The 27,582-nt window shown below is 40.1% G+C and overlaps 1 protein-coding gene across 3 annotated transcripts in view; it reads left to right on the top strand.

The window, feature by feature from the left end:
• Positions 1-27,582, top strand: part of MCPH1 (microcephalin 1) — a 270,845-nt gene that overhangs the window by 59,292 nt on the left and 183,971 nt on the right. For all 3 annotated transcript variants that reach the window (XR_013554978.2, XM_078445230.2, XM_078445231.2), the window contains one exon: positions 5,847-5,956. Coding sequence is in view for 2 of the 3 variants with exons in the window: in XM_078445230.2 (XP_078301356.2) it covers positions 5,847-5,956 (110 nt within the window). In the remaining variant the exon portion in view is untranslated. The remainder of the gene's footprint in view (positions 1-5,846; positions 5,957-27,582) is intronic.

Below are 27,582 nucleotides of genomic sequence, written 5' to 3'. Positions count from 1 at the left end.
TTAACCTGTTAACTGACCACTGGAGTGGGTGTTTGGATGGAGGTAAATTAGCACACATACGTCATATCGTACAGTCCCTGCTGAAGTAGATATTTTAAATCGCACTACAGCCTTCATAATACAGCGCTGTTCTGTCTTAGTGCATTAATCCCAGAGATGGAAATAACAAATGGTGTCTGTGCTGACTTCAGTTGGTTCGGGGCCATTGCCTCTTGGTTGGGAAGGAATTACAAGGCTTCATCCTGACTTTGAAGGAAAAAGTAGCATAATGAATAGTAGTGTCTGCTTAGACAATGATTAATATGGTTCAATATGGGGTTTAGAGGCAGAAATGCTATGTGATTTGTAAAAGGTACATTTTTGTGTATTTCTTCATAATTCATAATCCTAAGGTAGAGAAGTGTTTTTTTATTTCAGGTATGTTTTGCAAACAAATGAGAAAGTTTGATAATCTTACTGATGTATTTTACATTTCATTGAATCAGTAGGAGATATACTATTTTTTTTAATTGAATTAAAAATATTTCACATATACCTAGTAAGAACTCAGCCCATCAAATCATAGGCATTTAGATATTATTCAATATTTCACATATTCTGAGTATTCATTCAAGAGAAATTGTGAATTACTATTGTATCAAATACATAGGTATACATAAACACGTATTTCTTGAATATTTTTTTAAAATTTTATTTATTTTGAGAGAGGGAGGGAGAGAGTGAGGGAGGGACAGAGAGAGAGAGAGAGAGAGAGAGAGAGAGAATTCTGAGCAGGCTCCACACTGCCAGTGCAGAGCCCAACGCAGGGCTCGAACCCCATGAACTGCGAGATCATGACCTGAGCGAAACCAAGAGTTGGGCACTTAACCAACTGAGCCACCCAGGTGCCCCTTAAATACTTTAAATTGAAGAGTAATGACTGCACCTTTTGACAATTCAAGTAATACACATGTTTTGAGAAGACTGTTTCTCTCAACCCTCTCTCCCAGACCTGCCAGTACACTCACTGGAGGTAAGCAACCCAACCACTCAATGTGGGTTAGTCAGCCTTAACAGAAAGGCTGGCCATAAGGAAGGGATTACAACCTGTTGATTGTTTGATTTTTTCATCAATTCATTTATTCCTTATTATGACTGCTCTTCACCTACTGTGTCCCAGATACTGGGATAAATACAAGGGGAAGTAAGGTTGCTGTAAAGTTCTATCCCTTTCCCTTAAGGAACTAAGACAAGTAGGGAAGATACAGTCAAGATAATCTGTATGCAAGTATCAGGGAATTAAAAAGATGGAGAAATTACTCCCTGTGGGAAAGGCTATATGGTATTAACATTACTTTACATATTAAAATAAATTTTAATGGGGGTGCCTGGGCGGCTCAGTCGGTTGAGCGTCCAACTTTGGCTCAGGTCATGATCTCGCAGGTTGTGAGTTCGACCCCCGCATCAGGCTCTGTGCTGACAGCTCAGAGCCTGGAGCCTGCTTCGGATTCTGTGTCTCCCTCTCTCTCTGCCCCTCCCCCACTCGCATTCTGTCTCTGTCTCTCTCAAAAATAAATAAACATTTAAAAAAAATTTTAATAAATTTTAATGATCTTCATAGTGATTATAAAGGAAAAGATTTCACATCTTTTGATGATCATGATTAGATTTGTTTTTGTATTTTTAAAGTGAACTTGATGTTTTATTGGACGAAAAAAATATATATGTTCTTTTGTTAGAAACTGTGAGGTTTTTTTTGTGTCGAACACATGAATATTTTGCATGTATCCCAAACCCCAGAAGTCTATATGGAAAGGATTTTTCCTAGGTGTCTTTGAACAAAGGCTCTTTCCACAGTCTTAAGACTTTGCATTCCAGGTTGTTCTTAAATGACTCATAATATTAAGATTTTAGAGACTCAGAAGAAATTCCCTGGGGGGATATTGTTCAGATTTAGGGGTATGGTTGTACCTGTCCAATATATGGATTCTTGAATCAGAATCAGAAAAGGCTTCAGAAGCCTTTTCATCTTCGATGTAGTTGATTTTGCAGAGTGTTTTGTATCAATACTGAGTGCTTAGATGTACTACTCGTACTAGTATTAATTAGTCTTGTGTCTTGGAAGTAGGAAAGTAAAGTTCGCAGGAGGTTAGGTGTTGGAAGTAAGGGTATATCTCTTATTACGCCTCCACCCTGCACACAACAACCACACGGACCAGGTTTCTTCTAAGGAGTTTAATGGTTGTCTCAACATCCATTTTCTCGTCTCTTTCCTTTTCCTAGCACTTAGGTTATATACATTTGTCCTTATGCTGCCTTAGCCTGGTTCTGCCTCCAAAGTGATTTATTTTCACTTAGTATCAAAACCACCTCTTAACCCCGATAGGTGCAGCAGAGGTAGTGACTTAACTCATTCACACGGAGAAGTGAATGAGTTCACTTTCCAACCTTCCTTGGTGTGTTTGTATTTTGATGATACTGTTAACCCAAACAAGTTCCCTTTTTTTTAATGTTTATTTATTCTATTTTATTTTTTTTGAGAGAGAGAGAAAGAACATGCGCAGGAAAGAGTCAGACAAGAGAATCCCAAGCAGGCTCCGTGCTGTCAGCACAGAACCCGATGTAGGACTCGAACTCACCAACCGTGAGATCGTGATCTGAGCCAAAACCAAGAGTCGGACGCTTAACCCACCGAGCCACCCAGGCGCCCTGATCCAAACAAATTTCTAATTGTTGAAATCCGGGCAGTGTAACTTAACAGTAAAAGTTCTGGTCTCTTCTCTCTGTATTTGATCACTTTTTGAAAACTAAGTGAATCACTTGTGTCATGAAGTTGAGATGACAGTGAGGAGAGAGACAGGAGTCTAGGATTTACAACCTTGATACGTAGATGGCTGATAAAACGTTTGTCACACAGGGCCCAGGGTTGTGTTAATTGAAATTTCTCGGAGACGTTGAAGATAGAGGTCTGTTAGGCAGTTGGGTGTATCAAGCCTCCTGGCAAGAGGCTTGGAATTGGGACCGTTGAGTAGTGGATGACTGTGGGGCGTGCTCAGACCACCCTTGGGAGAGAGAGGAGAGCTGATGACCTCCTTGAGAAACCAGCTTTGGAGCAAATGGCGGGAGCCATGGGGGAGGGGGTCGCGGTGGGTGGGCGGGCAGGAGAGCAGGAAGCTGGGAAGGAAACATGCTGCTGGGCTGTGGAAAGGAATAACAACCCGCCTCTCTCTTCTACCAGCTTTTAGAATTACTTTGCACTTTCAGCTGCTTGTGGTTTTTCAGAAACATCCTTAAAGACAACATAGTAGCAACTTGCCATAGCTGAGCTTGTGAAAATGTTCTTTTACATAATCACACAAGAACTCAGACAGGCCTGTTCCCAACTCAGGATGATTTGACTTAATAATCTTCTGACTTTGCTACTGTGTGAAAGCAACACACATTCAGTAGAAACCGTACTTAGAGTTTTGAATTTGCATTGTTCCTGGGGCTGTCGCAGTGTACCGCGAGGATATGCAGTAGGAAACTCTTTGCACACTCTGTTGTGACGTTGGGCGCTGCACAGTGAGCCATAGCCCCCAGGCAGCCACATAATCATGATGGTCAATGGCCATCATACTGATGGCCACCCCCTCATACCGCCATTCTCTCTGTCATTTCCAGTACAGTATTCATTAAATTACATGAAAGAGTCAACACATCACTTGCTGTGTGTTAGATACTATTGTCCAGCTGTATGTAGCCTCTTGCTGAGTGTTCTGAGCCTGGTTAGGCTAAGCGTAGCCTAAGCTGTGATGTTCTGTAGACTGCGTGTTAAGTGCATTTCGACTTCCAGTTTTTTCAACTTGCAATGCATTTATCAGGACGTAACCCCATCTTAAGGGGAGGAAGATCTGAACTCGTATCGTTTTGTTGCTATGTGATGTATGAAAATGAAAATGTGTCATTAGCAGTATCAGCCTTAAGTTTTAAAAGTCCGTGATCCATTTTTTTAGATCTTTGTTTACAAAATGCTTCACAGTCTGTTTCTTGGCTAGCACTGAGGCATGTGGCTGTAACACAATCTTTTTGACATAGATACTCTAGCAAGCAGCATACTTACTCGTGGTGCAACAACAGGGGTGCATTGGCTTCCAAATTATATCTGTAGTCCTCTGCTTTTCTTATTTTCATATACTCTTGCTCTGAGTAAACTTTCGATTTGAATGGTGGATACAAATAATATTCTATTCTAATTACTCATAATCTTAGATCTTAAAAAACATCGTATCCATGTCCTGCCCTAGGCATTAGAAGTTCTCAAAAAGTGGTGGTTGAGTGTCTCGGAAAGTAATGCATAAATAGATAGATACCCTTACCTTCAAAATGAGTGAAAGAAACTTAGCATGGCTGGATCTTAGAGCAGACTGTAAACTGCACAACACATGGCCCACTAATTCATCTCAAGTAACGTCTGTCTGTAGCCTGCCGGGAAAGAAGTGGAATATACCTCAAATACTGAAGATCTTCAAGGAGATTAGTGGGGTCCGCATGTGATTGGTTTCAGTCTCCAAAAGGGATTTAGTATTAGGGTTTAGTACAAAGTGGATCAGAACCTGACCTTAAAACATTTTTAGGGTTCAAGATGCAAATAACAGCAATTAGTTTGAGTTCAAGACAGTATTTAACCATTGTTGTGCATGTGTTTTCACTCAGCTAGAATCCCATTTTTGAAAGACGATTAAAACTTTCAAATCAGACCCTCCAAAGTCAACCGCATCTGTTTTATTAGAGCCTTTTATTTTATTTGAAATATTTGCAAAGCAGTCATTCTCACGTTATATGATTTTTGCTTCTTATGGCATGTAGATTGTTTTTGCCTTATATTCGCTTTCAGTATCGACATTGGTCTGTTGGGTTGTAAGCTTCCTAAGAGAAGGATCAGTGTGCCTCTCCAGTGGGCAACCCCTGATGATTAGGCATTGTTGATAAGAGCATCAATGACTGATGAGTTGGATGATGGTGATGGTGGGTTGTGTGGGATGGCTTACCATCACTTGGCTGTGGCTGGGACATAAGTGTTCCCTAAGCTGCTTTTCGCCTTTTATACGTGTTATCCTGTTGAGACCATAGAAGTGGTAGCTAGTATTCTTTAGTCTTCCTTCCAGATATCAACTAAGTCACATAGTAGGCGAACTATTTTGGGAGGAAAGAGAGGAGAGGAGCACCTTATAAGTTGTAGCAATTCCAAGTAGTCATTTCACACTTCATTGTGCATTGTGTAGGATTTCTACACTGTTTAGCATCTAATGAAATCAGTTTCACTTGATAAATATCTTTTTGGTTTATGTGTCTTCATGGCAAGATGCTGGGCTAAGGTGGACATTTGTGGGGTGTAGAATCATCTGTCACTTGCAGATGGAAACCTAAAGCTTTGCACTGTACTCTAGACTGTTTTCTAGAGTAAATCTGACCCCAGAGCTAAGAATACTTATTTCCTCTAATAGAGAACTACTTTCTTTGGGTTTGTAAAAGTTCACAAGTTGGGAGTTTGAATAGTGTGTACGTAAGGTGTGGGCATACATGTTCTTGCATCGCCTGCTGGATGGATGGGATACCGTAGAACTGGTACATTGTCACCTGACAGGCAAAATTATTCCTGACCTTTGAGTTAAGTGAATTCCACTTGGGAGATTGTAGTGGAATAAACTGAGAATTCTAAATAGACCTTCAAAGAGCAAGACGTACGCAGTGTTTATTTAAGAGAATAGTACTTTGGTGTTACCAGTGTGCATAAATTAATTTTTAAATTTTTATTTTGGTTAAGTTGCATTAGTATTCAGTCCGTGTGAAGTTCTAACTAATCTTCAAATCCTCTTGGGTTCCAGGTGTTAAAAACGGACCAGCAAGGCCTGATGTGTTAGATGGCTCATTGGAGGGCTGTCAGGATCTCGCCAGACCTCATGAGAAATCAAAGAAAAGAGGGAGAGGCCAAAAGGTTGGTGTGTGAAAATATTATTTTAAACTTTCCAATGCTACTACATCATAATGTTCTACTCTGGGTTAATGTCACATAAACTAGTCTGTCCAGCTTGTGCTTTATTTAAACCATTAATTATACAGATGGATGTTGGAAAACTCTGGCAGTAAAAATGAGAGCGTTGGTTACATTCAGGAAAGAGAGCTAATGTTGTCGAAGAAGCTTTGCCACCACTTTGCCAATGCATTTCTTGCTTGTGAAAATGCCAACAGCTTCTCTCAGGCTGAGGGTGTGGGGTGTGCCAACAATTGATGTTTTATGATGTGAATCAACATTCACGAGGCAGGAGGGGAAGAATCCAAAACAGAATTCATTTGTGAGCTAATCAGGGTTTGATTGGAAGCCATCGGAGTGAAAGGTTCTCGTTCTTTTGTGCTTCAGCTGTAGCACCCAGCTTCTGCTCTGTGTACAGCTTTCTCATCACGCTGTTTGCTGGGATGAATGATGTAAGGAGGGTTTAAAATGTCTCGATTCTTCAGCATCTGCTCTTTTGGCTTAAATTTAAAACTAGTCAGTCATTATCTTATGCCTCATGTTTAGTGAAACCTGATTTCCACACGATAGGAAAACTGTCCTGATAAACAAGTAACGAATTGAAAAGAAGCAGCGATAGCCCATAGCGTGCACAGAGGCATCCCAATATTGAGGCCAAACACGAGGGACGAATTCGACCCAAGGAATAGAAACAGTGATGTTTTCCTTATATTGGTAATGGTTAAAGAAGTTTCAAACTACACAGGTTCCATGAAAGTCTGGTATAAGTGGTAGAAACTTTGTTTTCTTTACTGATGCTTTCTGGTTTGTCTCAGAAAAAAAAAAAAAAAAAAAAAAAAAAAGAAATGGACTCCCCAAACAGAAAGGAACCACACGACAGGTAGAGAGAACAATAGACTTGTAGGGAGAGAAGTTGTTGAGGTCGTCTCGCATGCATGTGAGTAGTGGATGTGACACCACACATCTGACTCCCTGAGCTCTGGCTGTAGCCACTGTCCCTGCACCTGTTACAACTTTTTGTACCTGCCCCAACGCGTTGCCTCCCGTGACTGTGCCTTCGTAGAGAGCTGGTGGCCCTGTGGCTGCATTTATGTTTGTTTCCCTGCGTCCTTGTCTCCTTCCTAATTGTGGCAGGGCCATTAACCTTTTCCTTTTGGTTTGACGTTTATTCAACTGATATTTATTGACGCATGCACTAGTATTTATGCCCTGTTCCTTCGGAAGTGTTCCATGGCAATCTCTGTACGCCCCTATGTTAGACCACCACACTTTATGATACTGGTTACCGACATTTTACTCTTCCATGGATATCTTGTTAGAGAAAGATAACCCATCTTTACTTGGTACCTACTCATCTCTCTCTCTTTTTTTTTTTTTTTAAATGTTTTTTATTTATTTTTGAGACAGGGAGAGACAGAGCATGAGCAGGGGAGGGGCAGAGAGAGACGGAGACACAGAATCCGAAGCAGACTCCAGGCTCTGAGCTGTCAGCACAGAGCCTGACCCAGGGCTTGAACTCGCAAACTGCGAGATCATGACCTGAGTCGAAGTCGGACGCTCAACCGACTGAGCCACCCAGGCGCCCCCCTACTCATCTCTTACTCGGTATTAGGCCTGCATTTAAAAAAAAAAAAAACAAACCATAAAAGTGCCCAGTAAATGTTGGTTACCTATTACCATAATAATACTTCACCCTGTCTGATCCCAGGTTTCACTTCCTTATTTGCCCACTATGGAAGTTAATATTTCAGACATCTGACCTTGCCTGGCTCCTACCTGCTGATCACCTTACCTTGCGAATGGGGGCTGTTGGAGAACGTGGGGTTGAGACATGCATGCTGGGTGGAAGCCTTGTCCCTTTGGTTCTCACAAAGCCTCTCGCTTTAAACCGCACCTGTGTGACTTCCCTCCCAGCGTTATTGTGTGTGAGGGATAAGTGCCACACAAGTGGCGAATGTCAGGTGGCGTCACTGTCATGGGTGTTAATAAAACAAGTAAGTGGTCACAAGGGGAAACAAAATACAGAATGATATATGCATTCCTTCAACTGACAGGCTCAGGAACAAAAATAGTTTAGTACGTTTACTTACGCTACTCGTTCATGCTTGTTCCAACTTTTGTTTTGAAAATCTTTATTTTGGGGGCGCCTGGGTGGCTCAGTCGGTTAAGCATCTGATTTCAACTCGGGTCATGATCTCACAGTCTGTGAGTTCGAGCCCCGCGTCGGGCTCTGTGCTGACAGCTCAGAGCCTGGAGCCTGCTTCGGATTCTGTGTCTCCCTCTCTCTCTGACCCTCCCTCATTCATGCTCTGTCTCTCTCTGTCTCAAAAATAAATGTTAAAAAAGAAAATCTTTATTTTTTATATAATTTTTTAAAAATTTATATTTTGAAAAAAAAATTATATTTTGGTCTTTTTTTATTGAAGAAAAGTTGACACACAATGTTTATTTCCCTGAAGCATTAGTTCCAGGTGTACCGCATGGTGATTTGAGACGTCTACACCTTATGCTGTGCTCGCCTAGCTACCGCCGGTCACCACACAAGATTACTGGCTACCGTTGCTTCTATTCCTTGAACTACACCTTTCGACCCCGTGACCTACTCCTTTCATAATGGGAAGCCTGTATCTCCCACTCTCCTTCACCCATTTTGCCTGTCTCCCACCTTCTCCCCTTTAGCAGCCACCTGTTTGTTCTCTGTATTTATGGGTCCGTTTCTGCTTTTGTTTGTTTAGTTAATTTTGATTTTTAGATTCCACATATAATTGAAATCATATGGTATTTGTCTTTGTCTGACTTATTTCATTTAACATCATACTCTTTAGATTGAACCATGTTGTTGCAAATGGCAAGATGTCATTCTTTTTTATGCCTGAGTAATATACCATTTGTGTGTGTGTGTGTGTGTGTGTGTGTACACACAGACCATATCTTCTTTATACATTCATCTATCAATGACGTTTGGATTGCTTCCATAATTTGGCTATTGTAAATCATGCTACAATAAACCTAGGGATGCATAAATCTTTTCAAGTTAGTGTTTCTGGGTTTTTTCTTTGGGGGGGGTAAATACTAGATCATATGGTATTTCTATTTTTAAATTTTTCGAGGAACCTCCATACTGTTTTCCATAGTGGTTGCACTAGTTTGCATCCACTGTGCAAGAGGATTCCTTTTTTTCTCACATGTTTGCCAACACTTGTTGTTTCTTCTCTTTTTGATTCTAGCCATCTGACAGGTGTGAGGTGATATCTCCTTGTGGTTTTGATTTGCATTTCCCTGATGATGAGAGATCTTGAGCATCTTTTCATGCATCTGTTGGCCATCTGTATGTCTTTGGAGAAATGTCTATTCGGGTCCTCTTCTGTTTTTAAATTAGATTATCATTATTGTTTTTTGATGTTTAGTTGTGTAAGTTCTTTATATTTTTGGATATTAATCCCTTATCAGATATATCATTTGGAAATATCTTCTCCCATTCAGTAGGTTGCCTTTTCACTTTGTTGATCAATGCCTTTGCTACATAAAAGCTTTTTATTTGGGTGCAGTCTCATTAGATTATTTTTGCTTTTGTTTCCCTTGCCTTAGGAGACATATCTAAAAAAATGTTGCCATGGCCAGTATCAGAGAAATTACTGCCTATGTTTTCTTCTAGGAGTTTTATCATTTCAGGTCTCACGTTTAGGTCTTTAATCCATTTTGAGTTTATTTTGGTGTATGTGTGTTAGAAGGTGGTCCAGTTTCATTTTTTTGCATGTAACTATCCAGTTTTCCCAGCACCGTTTATTGAAAATACTGCTTTTACCTCACTGTATATTCTTTCCTCTTTTGTTGTAGATTAATTGACCTTATAAGTGTCGGTGTATATCTAGGCCCCTTATCCTTTCCTTTGGATTTATGTATCTATTTTTGTACTAGTACCATACTGTTTTTATTATTATAGTTTAGTAGTATACCTTGATATTTGGGATTGTGATAGCTCCAACTTTGTTCTTTCTCAAGATTGCTTTGTTTATTTGGGGTCTTTTTTGATTCTATACAAAATTTAGGATTATTTGTTCTACTTCTGTGAAAAATGCTATTGGTATTTTGATAGAAATTTCATTGTATCTATATTGCTTTGGGTACTGTGGACATTTTAACAATATTAATTCTATCCATGAGCATGGTATATTTTTCCATTTACTTATGTTTTCAATTTCTTTTTTTTTTTAATTTTTTAATGTTTATTTTTGAGAGAAAAGAGAGCACAAGCAGGGGAGGGGCAGAGAGAGACAGAAAAACAGAATCTCTGAGCTGTCAGCACAGAGCCCAATGTGGAGCTTAACTCATGAGCTGTGAGATCATAACCTGAGCAGAAGTCAGATGCCCAACCGACTGAGCCACCCAGGTGCCCCGTCTTCAATTTCTTTCATCAGTGTTTTATAGATTTTGGAGTATAGGTCTTTCACCTCCTTGGCTAAGTTTATTCCTAGGTATTTTATTCTTTTTGGTGCAGTTATAAATGGGATTGTTTTCTTCATTTCTCTTTCTGATACTTTTTAATTAGTATATAGAAATGAAACTGAGTTTTGTGTATTAGTTTTGTATCCTGCAACTTTACTGAATTCATTTATTACATCTAAAATTTTTTGGTGGAGTCTTTAGGGTTGCCTGTGTATTGTATAATGTCATCTATAAATAGCAACAATTGTACTTTTTCCTTACTACTTAGGATGACTTTTATTTCTTTTTCTTGTCTGATTGCTGTGTCACGGACTTCCAGTACTATGTTGAATGAAAGTAATGAGAGAGGACTTCTTTGTCTTGTTTCTGATCTTAGATAAAAAGCTCTCAGTTTTTCACCATTGAGTATGATGTTAGCTGTGGATTTGTCCTATATGGCCTTTATTATGTTGAGGTATGTTTCCTCTAAACCCATTTTGTTGAGAGTTTTTATCATGAATGGATGTTCATTTTGTCAAATGCTTTTACTACATCTATTGAGATGATCGTATGGTTTTTATTCTTTTTGTTGTTTTTAATGTGGTTTATCATCATGTTGATTGGTTTGCAAATACAAAACCATCCTTACATCCCCAGAATAAATCCCACTCGATCATGGTGAATAATCCTTTTAATGTATTATTGAATTTGGTTTGCTAATATTTTGTTGAGAATTTTTGCATCTGTGTTCATCAGGGATACTGCCCCATAGTTTCCTTTTTCTGTAGTATCTTTGCATTTGGTATGAGAGTAATTCAGGCTTCATAGAATGTATTTGGAAGCTTTCATTCCTCTTTTATTTTTTAGAGTAGTTTGAGGAGAACAGGTATTAACTGTTCTTTAAAGCTTTGGTAGAATTTACCTGTGAATCTATCCGGTGCTCGACTTTAGTTTATTGGGAGTTTTTTGATTATTAGTTTAATTTCATTACTAGTAATTGATCTGTTTAGATTTTCTTCTTCTAGATTCAGTTTTGGAAGGTTATATGTTCCTAGAAATTTACCCATGTCTTCTATATTGTCCAGTTTATTGGTATTATTTCTCGTAGTAGTCTCCTATAATCCTTTCTGTTTCTGTGGTGTGGTCGTTACTTCTCTTGCATTTGTGACTTTTTTTATTTGGGTCCTCTCTCTTTTTTACTTGGTGAGTCTTGCTAAAGTTTTATCAATTTTGTTAAGTTTTTCAAAGAACCAGCTTTTGTTTTTATTAATCGTTTCTATTTTTTAGTTTTCTATTTTATTTATTTCTGCTCAGATCTTTATTATTTCCTTCCTCGCACTAACTTTTAGCTATGTTTGATTATTTTCTAGTTCCTTTAGGTATAAGTTTTGATTCTTTATTTGACATTTTTCTTATTTCTTAAGATGGGCCTGTATCACTATATATTTCTCTTTTAGAACTCCTTTTGCTTCATTCCAAAGATTTTGGACCATTGTGTTTTCATTTGCATTTGTCTCCATTTATTTTTTTATTTCCTCTTCAATTTTTTGTTTGACCCATTGGTTGTTTAATAGCATATATGTGTTTTTTTCCCAGTTTTTTTTCTTGTAATTGATTTTTAGTTTTATACTATTGTAGTCAGAAAAGATGCATGGTATGATTTTGGTCGTCTTAAATTTATTGAGACTTTTTTGTGACCTAACATGTGATCTTTCTTGGAGAATGGGCCATGTGGACTTAGAAAGAATGTGTATTCTATTGTTTCTGGATAGAATGCTCTGTATATATCTTTTAAGATCATCTGGTCTAATGTGTTTTCTTATTGATTTTCTGCCTAGATGATCTATCCATTGATGTAAGTGGGGTGTTAAAGTCCCTATTATTATATTACTGTCTATTTCTCTCTTTAAGTCTGTTAATACTTGTTTTATGTATTTATGTGCTCCTATAATGGGTGTGTAGATATTTACACTTGATATTTTCTTGTTGGGTTGTTCCCTTTATCATTATGTAATGCCCTTCTTTGTCTCTTGTTACAGTCTTTGTTTTTGTTTTTTGTTTTGTTTTTTTTTTTTTTTTTTAATGTTTATTTATTTCTGAGACAGAGAGAGAGCATGAGTGAGGCAGGGGCAGAGAGAGAGGGAGACACAGAATCAGAAGCAGGCTCCAGGCTCTGAGCTGCCAGCAGAGAGCCCGACGCGGGGCTTGAACTCACAAACCATGAGATCATGACCTGAGTCGAAGTCAGTCTCTCAACCGACTGAGCCACCCAGGCGCCCCAACAGTCTTTGTTTTAAAGTCTATTTTGTCTGATACAAGTATTGGTACCCTGGCTTTTTTTTTTTGGTCCATTTCCATTTGCATGGGATGTCTTTTTCCATCCTTTCAGTTTCTGTCTGTATATGTCTTTAGGTCTGAAGTGAATCTCTTGTAAGGAGACTATAGGTGGGTCTTATTTTTTTAATCCATTCTGTCACTCTATGTTTTTTGATTGGAGCATTTAGACCATTTACACTTAATTATTGATACTTACATACTAATTGCCATTTTGTTCATTGTTTTCTAGTTGTTTTTGTAGATTTTCTCTATTCCTTTCTTCTCTTTCTCTCTTTCCTTGTGATTGATGACTTTCTTTAGTGTTATGCTTTACTGTCTTAATTTTTTGTTTTTCTATTATAGGTTTTGGTTTATGGTTACCATGAAGTTCATATATAACATTCTAAGTATATAGCAGTCTGTATTAAGTTAATGATCACTTAGGTTTGACCACTTTCTAAAAGAACTTTATTTTTGTTACTCTTCTCCATGTTTCATGTATATGTTACCATATTTTATATCTTTTTATTTGTGAGTCTCCTGAACTAATCTTCTAGATCATTGATTTTACTACTTAGGTCTTTTAACCTTCATACTAGCTTTATAAGTGATTACCTTTACTGTGTGTTTGCTTTTACTCATGAAATGTCTTCCTTTCCCGATTTTCTTCTAATTGTGGCCTTTCCTTTTCCATTTAAAGAAATCCTTTTAACACTTCCTGTAAGGCCAGTTTGGTGGTGGTGAGCTCCTTTAACTTTTAATTGTCTGGGAATCTCTGTATCTCTTCTTCAATTCTGAATGTTAACCTTGCTGGGTAGAGTATTCTTCATTGTAGTTTTTTCCTTTGAGTGCTTCAAATGTATCATGCCATTCCTTCTGGCCTGCAAATTTTCTGCTGAAAAATTAGTTGATAGTTTTATGGGGTTTCCCTTGTATGTTACTAGCTTCTTCTCTCTTGCTGGTTTTAAAATGATATCTTTATCTTTAATCTTTGGCATTTTTATTATTGTCATGGTGTGGACTTCCTTGGATTCATCTTCACAGGACCAACTCTGTGCTTCCTGAACTTTGATATCTGTTTTCTTCCCCAGGTTAGGGAAGTTTTCACTTATTTCTTCAAGTAATTTTCTTTTCCCTTTTCTCTCTCTCGTCTCCTTCTGGGATCCCTATCTTGCAAAAGTGTTTGATTGAAGTTGTCCAGGAGATTCTTGAACCTGTCCTCATCTTTTACTTATTATTTTCTTTTTGCTGTTGAAGTTGGAAGTTTTCCATTACCCTGTCTTCCTGATCACTGATGTGTTCTTCTGCATCCTCTAAAATCTACCATTGATTCTCTCTACTGTACTGTTTATTTTGGTTATGTATTCTTCAGCTCTGATTTACTCTATTTGATGTTTGCTGTCTCCTTGTTGAAGTTCCTGATATGTTCATCTACTCTTCTCTCTATTATGGTGAGCATTTTTATGACCATTACTTCCAACTCTTTATCAGGTAGATTGGTTATCTCTATTTCATTTAGTTCTTTTTCTGAGTTTTTTCTTGTTCTTTTGTTTAGAGCCTATTCCTCTGTCTCCCCATTTCACATGACTTTCTGTGTGTTTGTTTCTATGAATTAGGTGGGAGAGGTGCTTCTAAACTTGAAAGAATTATCTAGTGTTTGGTCGTCCCTGTGTAGGCTATATGTGCCTGGTGACTTTGCCTGGCTGGCTTGAGCTGTGGCTGGCATGGACTGGGGGTCTTGAGGCACTCTGTGCTTGGGGCTGGCCTAGTTGGATGGCCAGAGCTAAAGTGGGTGTGGTCCAGGACTGTCCCAGGTATGTCTGCACACAGAATACCCTTCTAGGACAGCTGAAGCTGAAGTGGGTGCATGCCGTGATGTACCAGGGTGCTCAGCACAGGCAGCACCCTAATAGGGTGGCCGGGGCTGCGGCAGGTGTGGGCTGGGGTGGCCCAGATTTTTCTGTGCCAAGAGTGCCCTAGCACATCATCTAGAGCTAGAGTAAGGGCCTGGAGTGTTCTGGGTGCTTTGTGCCCATATCACTTTGGTGAGATGGCTGGAGCTATAGTGAGTGCTGACTAGGGATGTCTCAGTGTGTGCTGCCCTGGGGCCACCCAGGTGGGACGGCTTGGCCCTGGTGTGGGCTAGCGACCTGGGGGCCATTGAGGTGGTAGGCTGGCTAGGGTGCCAGACCCTGCTCCCATCTGTGCTGTCAAGGTGGAGAGGGGATAGAACTTTTCGAGTTTTCTGCCAAAATTATTAATCTTGTCTTTTATTTCTTTAAGCACTATAGACATATTTATTTTGAAGTCTCTACCAGATAACTCCATTTTCTGGCTACATTTAGTTTCTTTGTTTTCTGTTGTTTTTCTTTGTTTTCAGTCTTGTGTTCTTCTAATGTGCCTGGCTACTTTTGGTTGATCTTCTTATAAAGAATTGAGATTATTTGAAGTTGAACTTCTAACTATGAGGCCAACTACCTGCCAGGGGAAAATGGCCTTCAGATGCTGGTTCAACTCTGAAGGTGTCTCTTTCTATAATTCACTGTTGTACCAGGTCAGCTGTGTTTTCAAATAGCAGATGTTTGCCTGTTTGCTTGCATTTTGTCAGCTTTACTGATTATTCACAGTGGGTAGATTGTTCTGAACTGCTCACTCTACCATTCCTGAAAATGAGTGAATTTTAACAGCCATTAAACACAACAACAACAACAACAACAACAACAAACCTGTTGTAAGTAGAGACAGGATAAATCCTACTCTGAGAAAAGAGCAGTGAGAGACTAAATGAACAGAAAGGATTTTTAAGATGAACATTCAAGTCAGTGCTTGCAAAAGACACACGAAAACACCTCTTAAATAATGAAAACAAAAATAATTCAATAAAGAATTATAGAACCTCAGAACAATAAATTTCATTGGAAGTTTTTGGTTTAGTACCCATTTTTAGTGGGAGAAGTCACTTTTTAAATCAGTGGGAAACTATCTTTTGTAGATTTATTACTTTAAATATGTTTATAAATTTGTTAAACCTTTTTTTATTTTGAGAATCCAGTTAAGCAATCTCTCATTACCTCTCTAGTCTTACAATATGTAGGTTATTGACAAGGAGACGTATTTCTCCATCTGAAAAGATGGGAGAAATATAACATGCTAAGACCAATCTTAATCTGTTTTCTCTGTTGTTTGTTTAGCATAGTCAAACATAGATTCTGAAGAAGCTAAATGTAAGATGAATGCTAGTACTGTGGTAAACATATATGACATTCTTTTTTTCAAAGTTTTTTTGTTTATTCTGACTACTAGAATAAAGTGTCTCTACTTAGAATATGTTTGTTGTTGTTGTTGTTGTTTTTCAGTGGCTGTTAAAATGTACCCATTATTTTCAGGAATGGTAGAATGAGCAGTTCAGAACAACCTCCCTATTGTGAATAATCCATAAAGCTGACAAGATACAAGCAAACAAACAAACATCAGCCATTTGACAGAATGACTACTTCTGTCATTTTTCTTTTTGTTGTTTAAAATATTGATTATTATCCTCAGCAAAATTTTTCTTGTTTTTTAAATGTTTATTTATTTTGAGAGAAGGAGAGAAAGAGTGTGACCGGCGGGGGGGGCTAGAGAGCGATAGAGAGAGGATCCCAGGCAGGCTCCACGCTGTCAGCACAGAGCCCAATGCGGGGCTTGATCTCCCAAACTGCGAGATCCTGACCTGAGCCCAAATCAAGAGTTGGATGCGTAAGTGACTGAGCCACGCAGGCGCCCCACAAAATGTTTCAAGGTAAGTCATCAACTGGATGGCTTTTCACAAGTGGCTGTGTTTTAAAACCTCATTTCAGAGCCACCTCTTCCCATGAGAGGGAAAGCTGGGGTCAAAGCACAGAAATGGTTATAGTGGCTTTCGTAAGCTTGGAGGCTAGAGGGAAATGAAGGCCCAATACCTCAGATTATACAAGCATACTCATGTTGACAGTGGTAGAAGGAGGAGATGAAGGAGAAGAAGGAGGAGGAGGAGGAGAGGGAGGAGAATAAGAGGAAGAAGAGGAAGAAGAAGAGGAGGAGAGGGAGGAGAATAAGAGGAAGAAGAGGACGAAGAAGAGGAGGAAGAGGAGGAGGAGGAAGGAGAAAAGACACTACACACCAGATTAAATGCTTTAATTTCTACACGTTTCTAAAATAGAATAGAGAACAGATGATGAATCATAGCTTGTGTATGTTCTAATAATCGCTTGTTCTCACATTTTTACCAGGGTATGGTCCCTTTAGGACACAGACTGTGTCCTATTCATCTCTTAATACTCAGTACCACATACAAAATAGGTGTTCAGTAAGGATTTGCCGAGTAAATAAGGGTTGCCTTCATTTTCCTTCTGCTTCTCATTTTAGAGCTAGTGTGAGTGAGCAGGGGGAGGGGCAGAGAGAGGGAGGGAGAGAGAGAATCTCCATGCCCAGCGTGGAGCCCGACACAGGGCTCGGTCCCACAACCGTGGGATCATGACCTGAGCCGAAATCACGAGATGGACGCTCAACCAACTGAGCCACCCAGGCACCCCAACCCCTTCTTTTTGAGTAAACATGTTATACCATTTCTGGTGCCTTTAGCTATCACACAGTATCATAAGCATCATGACGTGCCTCATCTGGTTTTGAATAGTCTTCCTAAACTTGTAGGGTGGTTTTGTATCAGTGAAAGCAGGAAGGTCTTGCACTGTAGCACATTTTTGCTAAAAGTGTTGATTCCTGAGCTAGACTACCTGCGTTCAAATCCCGGCTCTGTTCCGTGTTGGTTCTATCGTGTCGAATTAGTTACTTCATATTTCTGTGCCTCTGCCTCCTCCTACGTAAAACAGGTATAAGAGTAATGTCAATCTCAAAATTTTTATGCTAATTAAATGTGTTGAAATACGCAGATGATGTCTGATACGTAGAGGCACTCATTAAATGTTAGCTAGTTTTTCCAGCACAAATGTGGGTGACAATTATGCCCACATATTGACTGTCCCTAGTTTTGAAGCTGTAACTCAAAGTAGACTGGGTCTCTGTCCCTCTCCTAGCTCACTTTCCTACCCCCGCCCCCCTGAGACTGCCCTGTGTCTTTAATTAAAATGGCCCTCTAACTTCCAGGATGTTCCAAACAAGGTCTCTTACTGGATATATTGACTACAGTCATGCCTGGGCTGAAACAGGATCTCTGGGCACAGGGGGAAGGAGATTTGGGCTATTTATTTATTTATTTATTTATTTATTTAATGTTTATTTATTTTTGAGAGAGAGAGAGACAGAGTGTGAACAGGGGAGGAATGGAGTGAGGGAGACACAGAATCCAAAGCAAGCTCCAGGCTTTGAGCTGTCAGCACAGAGTCCGACGCGAGGCTCAAACCCACGAGCTGTGGGATCATGACCTGAGCCGAAGTCGGAAGTTTAATTGACTGAGCCACCCAGGTGCCCCTTGGCATATTTTTTAAAAGCTCCTACGTGGTTCTGAAATGATGGCCACCTGCCTAGGTGAGAACCTCTGTTAGATGGGGCTACATGTCTTTGGGCCTTTAGTGTGAAGTCATCCCCTGTCACCCTCACCCAGGGGGCTAGAAGCATGGGTTTTACAGTCAGTGATTTGCATTTTGGTGATTTGTTTCCTCTGAGTTACCAACAAATACTTTGCTTGCTTTTCTTTTCTTTCTTTTCTTCTTCTTTCTTTTTCTTTATTTTTTTCTTTTTTCTTTCTTCTCTTTCTTCTTTCCTTCCTTCCCCCTCCTTTCTTTCTTTCTTATTTCTTTCTTTCTTTCTTCCTATCTTTTTTCTTTCTTTCTGTCTTTCTGTATGTCTTTTTTCTTTCTGTCTCCTTTCTTTCCTTCCTCTTTCCTTCCTTCCTTTTTCTTTCTTTCTTTCTTTCTTTCTCTTTCTTTCTCTTTCTTTCTTTCTTTCTTTCTTTCTTCTTTCCTTCCTTCCTTCCTTCCCCCCTCCTTTCTTTCTCTTTCTTTTTCTTTCCTTCTTTCTTTCTTTCTCTTTTTCTTTTTCTTTCTTTTTTTTCTTCTTCCTTTTTTCTGTTTCCTTCTGTCTTTTTTCTTTTTTCTTTCTTCCTTTTTTCTTCTTTCCTTCCTTCCTTCCTTCCTTCCTTCCTTCCTTCCTTCCTTCCTTCCTTCCTTCCTATTGTCCTTAGAACCATCTGAACATAACTGAGATGTACCAGTGAACCTATGTAAGCTGCATGCAACGTGCTCAGTGTTACTACCAAGAGCTGCTCTTCTTGGATGCTATGACCTCTTTTTAGATGGATTCTCCTATTTTGCTGTCACATGCAGGTGCTAGATAGAGTGTTTCCGAGAGCTCTGACGATGCCTTTGTTGTGGAGGTGGTAGATTTGGAATTGTAGCTCATTGTCTGACTTCTCTAAAGAAGGCAGCTTACGGTGGAGAGAAGGTAGAAGGATATCAGTGCAGGATGGGATGAAGAGAGGACTTAAAGTGCAGTTTAGACAGGCTGTCCAGGGACAGGGAACGAGAGAGCTGGAGAGACATCGAAGCCCTCTTGAATAAAGAAAATGAGCTGTTTGAGCCACTTTTTGTTGAAAATGGATCACTTTTTCTAATAGTGTGTCTCCTCCAAGAGGCCCCCTGCATGAGTGCTTCACTGCTCTACTGGAGACTCTGACATTTTATGAATGCACTTTTACAATTTGCAGTGAATTCCAGGGCTTTGGCTGTTTGCCACCAGATAGTGCACTTGGCTGGAAGCATATAATCTCGCGGGTTGTTTTGTTTTTAAGTTTAACTTTCAAGTTGAAATAGCAGTGACTCATCCAAATGACAGGTGATATTTATTTTGTTTCTTGAAAATTCAGCACGCGTATGTTGTTATTACTCGCTTAGGGGAATTGCCACACTTCCTCGAGGATGACACCCTTTATGAATGTCCCCATAAATAATTACCCATTGTTCAGATCTGCTGTATGCGGTAAGATAGGGCCTCATGTCCTGTGTAGGGCTTTGGAGGGCAGACCCTTTGATAGGTGAGTTTACAGAGATTGCAGGTGCCCCCGATTTCTAACGCAGGTGTATAAATGATCTGTAATGGCTTGGATATCTCACTCTTGGCACAGTGTACGCAGAGGTGGCGGTGGTAGGAATGCACCCGTTATGACAGGTGTCGCCGCCCCCCCCCCCCCCCCCCCCGCAGCAGGTGTTAACTTTGCAAAGCCGACAACCAGCTGCCTCGCGATGGTGGTGTGGCAATGCTTTCAGCTCCATGAGCATGTTATTATTTTTTTTCCTTGTTATAGGAGAAACAATATTTATATAAAAACATTTAAAAAGAAGCTTCAAAGAGTGCCACCTTTTGTTTAATGTGTTTTCTGCGTTCAATCCAGAATGACTGATTCTGCATGCATTATAAAAATGTGTGCTTTGTTTTGCACTGGAGGTCGTGACAGTGAGGGACAGTCAGGATGGCTCCAAATCATATCCTCCTGCGCCATCTGTGGTCACCAGGGACTGTGTAACGGTAGAGGCCAGCATAGTGCTCTCCCCACCGGGAGACGTCTGGGAGACACTTGATGGGGACACTTGAAGAATTGTGCTTATGGTCTGCCTGTAAGCATCTTATATGCCGGGCAAACAAGAGATGCACGTTCCAGATGCAAACGGTTAGAAACAGTTTCTAAGGGAGGCTTGGTAACAACACCAAATGATAGTAAACCGGGGTAGCTTCAACCTAAGTTGAGCAATAATCAGATTAACCTCTTTCAGATATGCAGAAATGCCAGCAAAGTAATTTGCTGAAGTAGCAAATCTGAATCTTTATGTTTAAAAAACAACAACAAAAAAAGCAACCAAATGGATTCTTGTGAGTACCGGAAGCTGCCGATGAGTGAAACACGCACAGTCCTGTGTCCCTAGAGAAAATGCTTTCTCTGTGCCACGCAGCCAGGCTGGTGCATACGTGTTCGTGCCTTCCTGCCACCTCTCTGCCTCCACCTCCCCCCCACCTCCCCCACATCCACTCTACCCTCAGACCATTAGTCCAGGCTAATTACGCTCATTCTGGTCCTCTTACCAGTAATTAGTTTGGGAATATGACTCACTTCTGCCCAATGAGATGCGAAGGGAAGTCTTACTGGGAGGTTTCTGGAAAAAAAAAAGTGTTTTCTCACTCGAGATAGCCCTGGGAAGAAATGCTTCCCTGCTCCTCAGACCTTTGTTATGGCTGGATATATCTCCTGGAACTGCTGCGGCCTCGGGATGAAGCCAAAGACGGAACCAAAGAGAGGAAGCAGGGGGAGGCCTGCAGATCTTACGGCTTGTTTCCACTGACATCAGAGAGATGTGTGAACAGGGGACAAGCTGTCTCATTTGTTATGCTCCTAGGATCGGCTAGATCATTCGCACAGAGAAATGCATAGCTGCACATGTTTGTCCAAAAAGGCTAGGTTTCACTGTAAATGTGGGTGGTTTCCCCAAGCAGGTTTTTCTTGTCTTCTCTGGAGGAACGATCATCCTCTCTACCTCGTAAGATATTTATTACTGCTCCTTTTGTCAAGTCTGTTCAAGTCTTTTGTACTCATTTTTAAAGTTAGTCCTTTCCAAATATTATTAGGGATATAAATTAATGGATATTATTATCCCAGGATACTTTAGTCGCTAAAAAAAAAAAAAAGAAAAAGAAGAAGAAATAAAAACAGCATTATTGAGAAGGAAAGGGGTTAAATTAGAAGTGTGACAGATAAAACCACAACTCATAATCAATGAGGCATTCTTATGGACTTTGTTAAAAAAATAAAATATGAGGCATTTCACATAGATTTTGGCATGTGCTTTTGTGGCTTTTGGACATGAGTTAAGATTTAGTTAATGTATCAGTGATGAGTCTATGTAGGGAAATAATATAATATACAATGGCTGTCAAACCACAGCAGTTTGGTCTGGAGCTGCGCTTCGATTCTGGTCTTCATTAAGAGTGATTTTCCAATTTTTGAAAACTTTTCTTTTTTTTGGAGTTAAGTGGTTTTATTTTTCTGGATAAACGTCTTCCTCTTTTTATTTTTTAAGTAAATCCACTGGCCATGATCTATTTATGCTCATTTGAAAAAAGGCACTGACATCTTTCCCAGCATCGATCAGGTTGTGGCTTTTTTTTTTCTTTTGTTTTTGTTTTTTGTTTTTGTTTTGTTTTTTTACTGTGTCATTCCAGTTTTTTTGAGTGAGGATTTAACACATTGCAGCAAAATTCCTAGGACACTAGGAATCAGAGACAGCTGAGGAGGGCGGCAGTCTGCCATGCGACCCCTGTGGGTCAAGGACAGAGGCGTGTGCCTTTGATTCGAAATAACAGCACCAGCGTGGAAATCCCATGGATTTCCCTGTTCCCCCAAATCTACCCCATTTGTTTCCTAAGGGCGAGGTTTAGTGAGCTTTGGGTTATATTCGGAGAAGTTGGTGGAAGGAGCTTCTGTCCCTCCCTGGAACTTAAGTATGTTGAGCAAGCTTCTCTCAAAGGTCACACCAAAGAATTCAGGCCCCGAAGCCCATCTTTGTGTCCCCAGCGACTATCTCGGTTCTGCAGGTGGCAGACTGTGACTAGGACCAGCCCTCCCCTCCCCTGCCCTCTCTCATGCCCTATAGGTCCCCTCCCCCCACCACATACTGTGTGGACTCATAGATGCGTATGTTACTTGCCAGTTTGTAATATGTTGCTGTCACCTGTTTTGGGAGGAGGATGCAGAGATGGTCCCAGATTTAGCCCGTGCAAGCACTCCTTCAAGCTGCCCTTCTGACACGCTCTGTTCTTCTTTGAACAATTCGTCTTCTGTAGAAGGCGAAGATGTTCTCCGCTCATAATTATTTTGTTGGCCCCAGCCCCGTTTCTCCACGGAACGCCATTCCGTGGAGTGGAGAACCGACTGTGTAAACACAAGGTCTGGCATTCAGCATCTCTTCTGCTCGCGCCACTGTAACAGAACACCATAGACTGGGCGGCTTGTACACAGCAGACATTTATTTCTCACGGTTCTGGGGGCTGGAAGCCCAAGATCAAGGTCCAGCAGATTCTGTGTCTGCTGAGGGCCCACTTCCTGGTTCGTAGACAGCTGTCTTCTGTGTCCTCACATGGCCCAAGGGGCAAGGGAGCTCTCTGGGGACTCTTGTATGGGCACCGATCCCACTCATGAGGGTTCCAGCCTCATGACCTAGTCACCTCCCACCTCCAGATGCCATCACATTGGTGGATGGGGGACACAAACATACAGAGTTTGGGGACACAAGCATTGAATCGGAAACAGTGTCCTCATCGCTGTTAGAGCCTCCCTGCCTCCAGTTCTCCACATTCAGAGCCAGGCAATGTGTGCATGTCTAGAGTCAAAGGGGATTATAGTTTTAGAAACTAAGATTGCTGGATAAAGCATCCTAATAAGTGAGGTAATACATGTGTGTTATTTTTTTTTTTTTAACACATTAAGGGTATTGATGAATCAAGAACTTGGTTGTACATTTTCTCTATGCTTGTTTTTTTACTATAAGAATTAGTCTTTTCCAGTATGTAAGTATTCACAATTGATACACTTTATTGATCACTATCCTTGTATCATTTGAGAACGTTTAGAAAGGTATTCTATTTTTTAGAAGTGTCAAGTCCCTGTAATCCTCCTGATGGAAAACAAATTTCACATAAGGAAAAAAGATACAAGGGAACATAAGTAAGCTATGAAAAGATTAATATAAGAAAATTAAATATTTTTGTCCCATTTTTCTGCAGGGAACCCAGCTTTAGAATATAGAGTTTATCATCAGATTAAAAAGGAGATAACAGCAGTATGAAGTGAAGTATACATCTAGGGAGCTGCGTATTACAAAACCAAAAACAAAACAAAAAAACTTTCACCTCTTGGATTCAGAGTGAGTCTTTCTGAAGACACTTTAATGATGCATTTGCCAGGGAGCTAGAGGATAGAATATTCTCAGGAAGTGATTGGAAGACATTTTCCAGAATTTATCTCTTGTCATATTTGATTTGCTCTTTTTTATTCCGTCTGTATTCACAGTTTATATAAACATATGATTCCGGTGGCACCCATGTGTCTAGGTGGCCTTATATTACTGACTCGTGAACATAATCAGTAATCCCGGCAAATGTGCTGCTATTTCATTTCACTTCCTTCTTAGGAAAAGTACTGTTACTGTCACTTATGAAACGGTACCTAAACCCAAAACATTTCAAGGAATGTTTATTTAGTTTTCATTTTTATTTAATTAATTAATTTTTTTAGGAATGTTTTATTTTTAAAGTGTTTCTCTTTTGTCTCTAATAAAACAAGTACCTTTGTTTGATTTGACCTCTCCTTGATGTTACTAAAATAAAACCAATCAGACTATTTCCCAAATACTTATGTTTTCTTCCACCACTCACTACTTTAGAACTTCCAGAAAATGCTTTTGTTGAAATTGAGTGCAGCGTTTTATATTTGTGATTTGTTTCTCACTGTTTATTAGATTATGTCATAGGCTTACCTTTCAGTGTTTGCTTTGACTGCTCTTTGGTGCTGTATAGCTGTTCTTGGATAAGTGCTTTTCCTTTTTGAGGTACAGAGCCCTACATTTTCTTTCTTACTGAGCAGCAGTGTTAAAGGTATCACAGAGTAGTTCTTTCTTTTTCTGTAATAGACATTCTATAAGAGATACCCTGAAATCCTTCAGTGTGGGAGCAGGTGTGATTTGCAGAAGAGTGAGAACATTTCATTTTATATTATTATATTGCAAATAATAAGATAAGATTTCAGCTTTTCTTGAGGCTGTCCATATGATTTTATCGTACTTCTTTCATTTCTGAGATCTTCATACTTATAACTAAAATGTTAAGATCTATGCTGTATGCTCACGTTTATTCTCATGTCTGATGAACACAGTTAAACCCATGACCTCCATTCTCTCTCATTGGGCTGGGTTTTTGCAGTGGCTTATTATTATATCTTTTGACCTTATGTCCAGTCTTTTCACAATTCTTCCCAAAATGTATCCTCTTTGCTGTCTTAGGGAAGCCTTTCTGATGTTGATCTCATAAGTGACATCTTGTTGAATCCATACAAACTACTCAGAGATTCCCCATGGAGCCCCTTGATTTCATGAATATTTCTTTGCCTATTTGTTCATCCTGTCTAGGGTATCAGGATATCTGTCTGACCTTATCTGCCAAACCCCTTCGCTTGAGAAATTGTTCTGGCTTATTTATTATTTAAAGACTAAATGGGTATTTAGTATCTTGGAGTATTCTTTCTTAGGAATTGGACGATTCTGCTTTCATTAAATAATGACTCAAGGATTTCCTCATCTTTTTATCACTTTTTATTAAAAACTGACCAAAGAGGGTAAACTTGACATTTGAAATTAGAATTTCAGTAGACCTAATGAGACTACTGCTTGAGTAATCACAAACTTTATCAAAACTCTGTTCCTGAGAGTTTAAACAACATGTGCAGAAGAGATAAAAGACAACATGTGCTGGGCAGTTAAGGAGATGATTTATTTCAGAGCCTGGTGATGTGGAGACCATTCCTTGGGAAGGAACGCTCAGAGCAAAGCAGAAAGCCTGGGTTTGATGGGCAGGTAAGGGTGTCCTTAGGGAGTCTTTGGGAAACGAGCAAGAATGAGGTAGTCTTTCCTGAGTCATGAAGGGAAAAATGTGGTGATGGGTCTTTTCTTGGATTATTGGGGATCAAAGTGGTCCTTGGGAGTCAGCCTTTCCTTCAAACACTGGGAGGGACCTTACCAACCAGCACTGTAGTCCGGCAGTACAGAGCTTGGCTTCTATGTTGTCACTGCTACCTCTTGTTCAAAGCGGATACCATTCCTCCCTGAACAAGTCAGAGGCAATCATAGCCTTGGAGGCAGACTGGCATCTAGGAAATAGTCTCCGGAGGACTCTTGCTGGTGATGCTTCCATCTGTTGAGAGGTGATGGCAAAGGTCTGTTGTCTTATGGTCCTGGAGATCAGGCATCTTAAAATAAGGATTCCAGAAGTGAAAAGGAATGATATAAATTGGTATAGAAGGTGATAGTATAGTTAAGAGTCAGGAGCTGAGCCCTGAGGGGAACCAGCCCAGTGGGTCCCTGACTTTGGTGGAGGAGCACCTTTCAGCTTTGCCACATGGCAGATTGTCTTGAGGGTGTTGAGCCATTTGCCCACAGGTGTGGTTACCTGTCATCCAAAGGCATGTGTAGCCTGAGCATTGTGCCCCACCTCCCTGTGGCCTGTCCAGAGACGATCCTGCTCATGTGTGGTCACACAGGCTTCGGTGCTCGGGCCCTCTTCAAACCTGGGCAAAAGGGACAGCTTCGAGGTCACTGGGGTCCAGACAGAGATTGGGACGGTCAGGTGCCAGTTCTTGGTGAGGCCAAATCAGGTGGGGGAGAAATTGGGAACATTAGTTTGAGAGGTTGTAGCCAGACCGTGAAGGAAATTTGGTTAACGATTGACAATTTGGGCAAAGCAACAGGAATGGGGCCAATATGCAGGTAGGGATGGAAACTGGTTTTTCCATAGGGGAAAAGGAAGTCAAGTGAATCTCTACCAAAAAAAAAAAAAAAAAAAAAAAAAAAAATGGAGTTTTCACATCCGTCAGTTCCCTGCAGCGTACAAAGAGGTGCAAAATAACTCAGACAGTGAACATGGCTAGGATCTGATATCCTGGAATGGTGTAGTGTAAACAATGCATAGTTTCCCACAGAGACAGAGACACAATTTTTTTCCCATAGTCCCTCCTCTAATAATCAAAGAGAGATTATTTATGATCACAGAATAAGACTGGTCTCATTAGATTTATTTACATAGGTGTAGCAAGAATAGTTTGCGGGAAGTTTTCATAAAGGATCTTAGATTGCACATTTAAAAAGCCTCTTGGGGCTAAGAAGCCAAGAGCTTGCGCTCAGATTTCACCTTAAGTATCTATACATTTGGGTAAATTCTTTTCTCCTGAGGTCCCCAGCATATCCTCTAGTTCCTGGGCCTGCTACAAAGTGATCGTTCTTGCTGATAAGTAAGTCAGGAACCCCGGAAGCCAGGGACAGGCTGGTTTTCCCAAGAGGACTTTGGCAAGCATTGGTGCCATCAAGTCCACCCTAGTTCCTTAAAAGTGTCTGCTCATTACTGATTCACTGAACAGTATACTCAAATGTGGTCTTCCAGTCGAGGCCATGGTTGCATCTACAGTTTTTTTCAGTTCTGTCCTGGTAACAAGGAAGACAGATCCTTTTTGAACCTAGGCAAATAATTATACTGCTCTGAAAGTAAGAACGCTAAATAATATTGAGTTCCCAAATTCTCGAGGGGTCAGGCAGGGAGACTCAGATACCGTTTCTAAATGGATCCTTTCTTGTTGTAAAAGCTTCGTTGACCGAACTGTTGTAAGATACAGTGTAAGAAGAGCTGGGACTTCCTTGTATTCAGAGAATAGAACAGTAAAATACTCCAAATAAAAGCCACAACCCCTCTTCAGTAGTTCATTTAGGCCTATGGAATTCATTCTCACTTTGCTTGGTCTTGGGTTAGTAGTCTCATGAAGCCATCTGCTTCTCCACTAGAATTCTGGAAATCCTGACTCAATCCCCTGGCAGGGTGTCAGCGTTGTTTAAAAGACGCGATCAGAAGACTGTGCCCAAACTATTTGGCATATTCCTTTTCCATGGACTGTAAGAGGGTCTTTCTTTTGAAGACAAATCTCTGGCCTCTAGGTGATTGCAAGTGCTGATCAGGAAGCATCAGACTGAAATAATGTGTAGGTGACAAAGATTCTAAATGGCTGTGGCTAACTTATTACTGGTAACTCTCAAAAGTAAAAGGTCTGACGAGAGTGGAATAACGCAGCT

The sequence above is a fragment of the Panthera onca genome, chromosome B1 (genome assembly GCF_046562875.1).
Source record: "Panthera onca isolate mPanOnc1 chromosome B1, mPanOnc1 haplotype 2, whole genome shotgun sequence".
In the NCBI taxonomy this organism is placed as follows: domain Eukaryota; kingdom Metazoa; phylum Chordata; class Mammalia; order Carnivora; family Felidae; genus Panthera; species Panthera onca.
The sequence above is the reverse complement of the archived record's forward strand: the minus strand, read 5'-3'. Positions and strand labels throughout refer to the sequence as shown.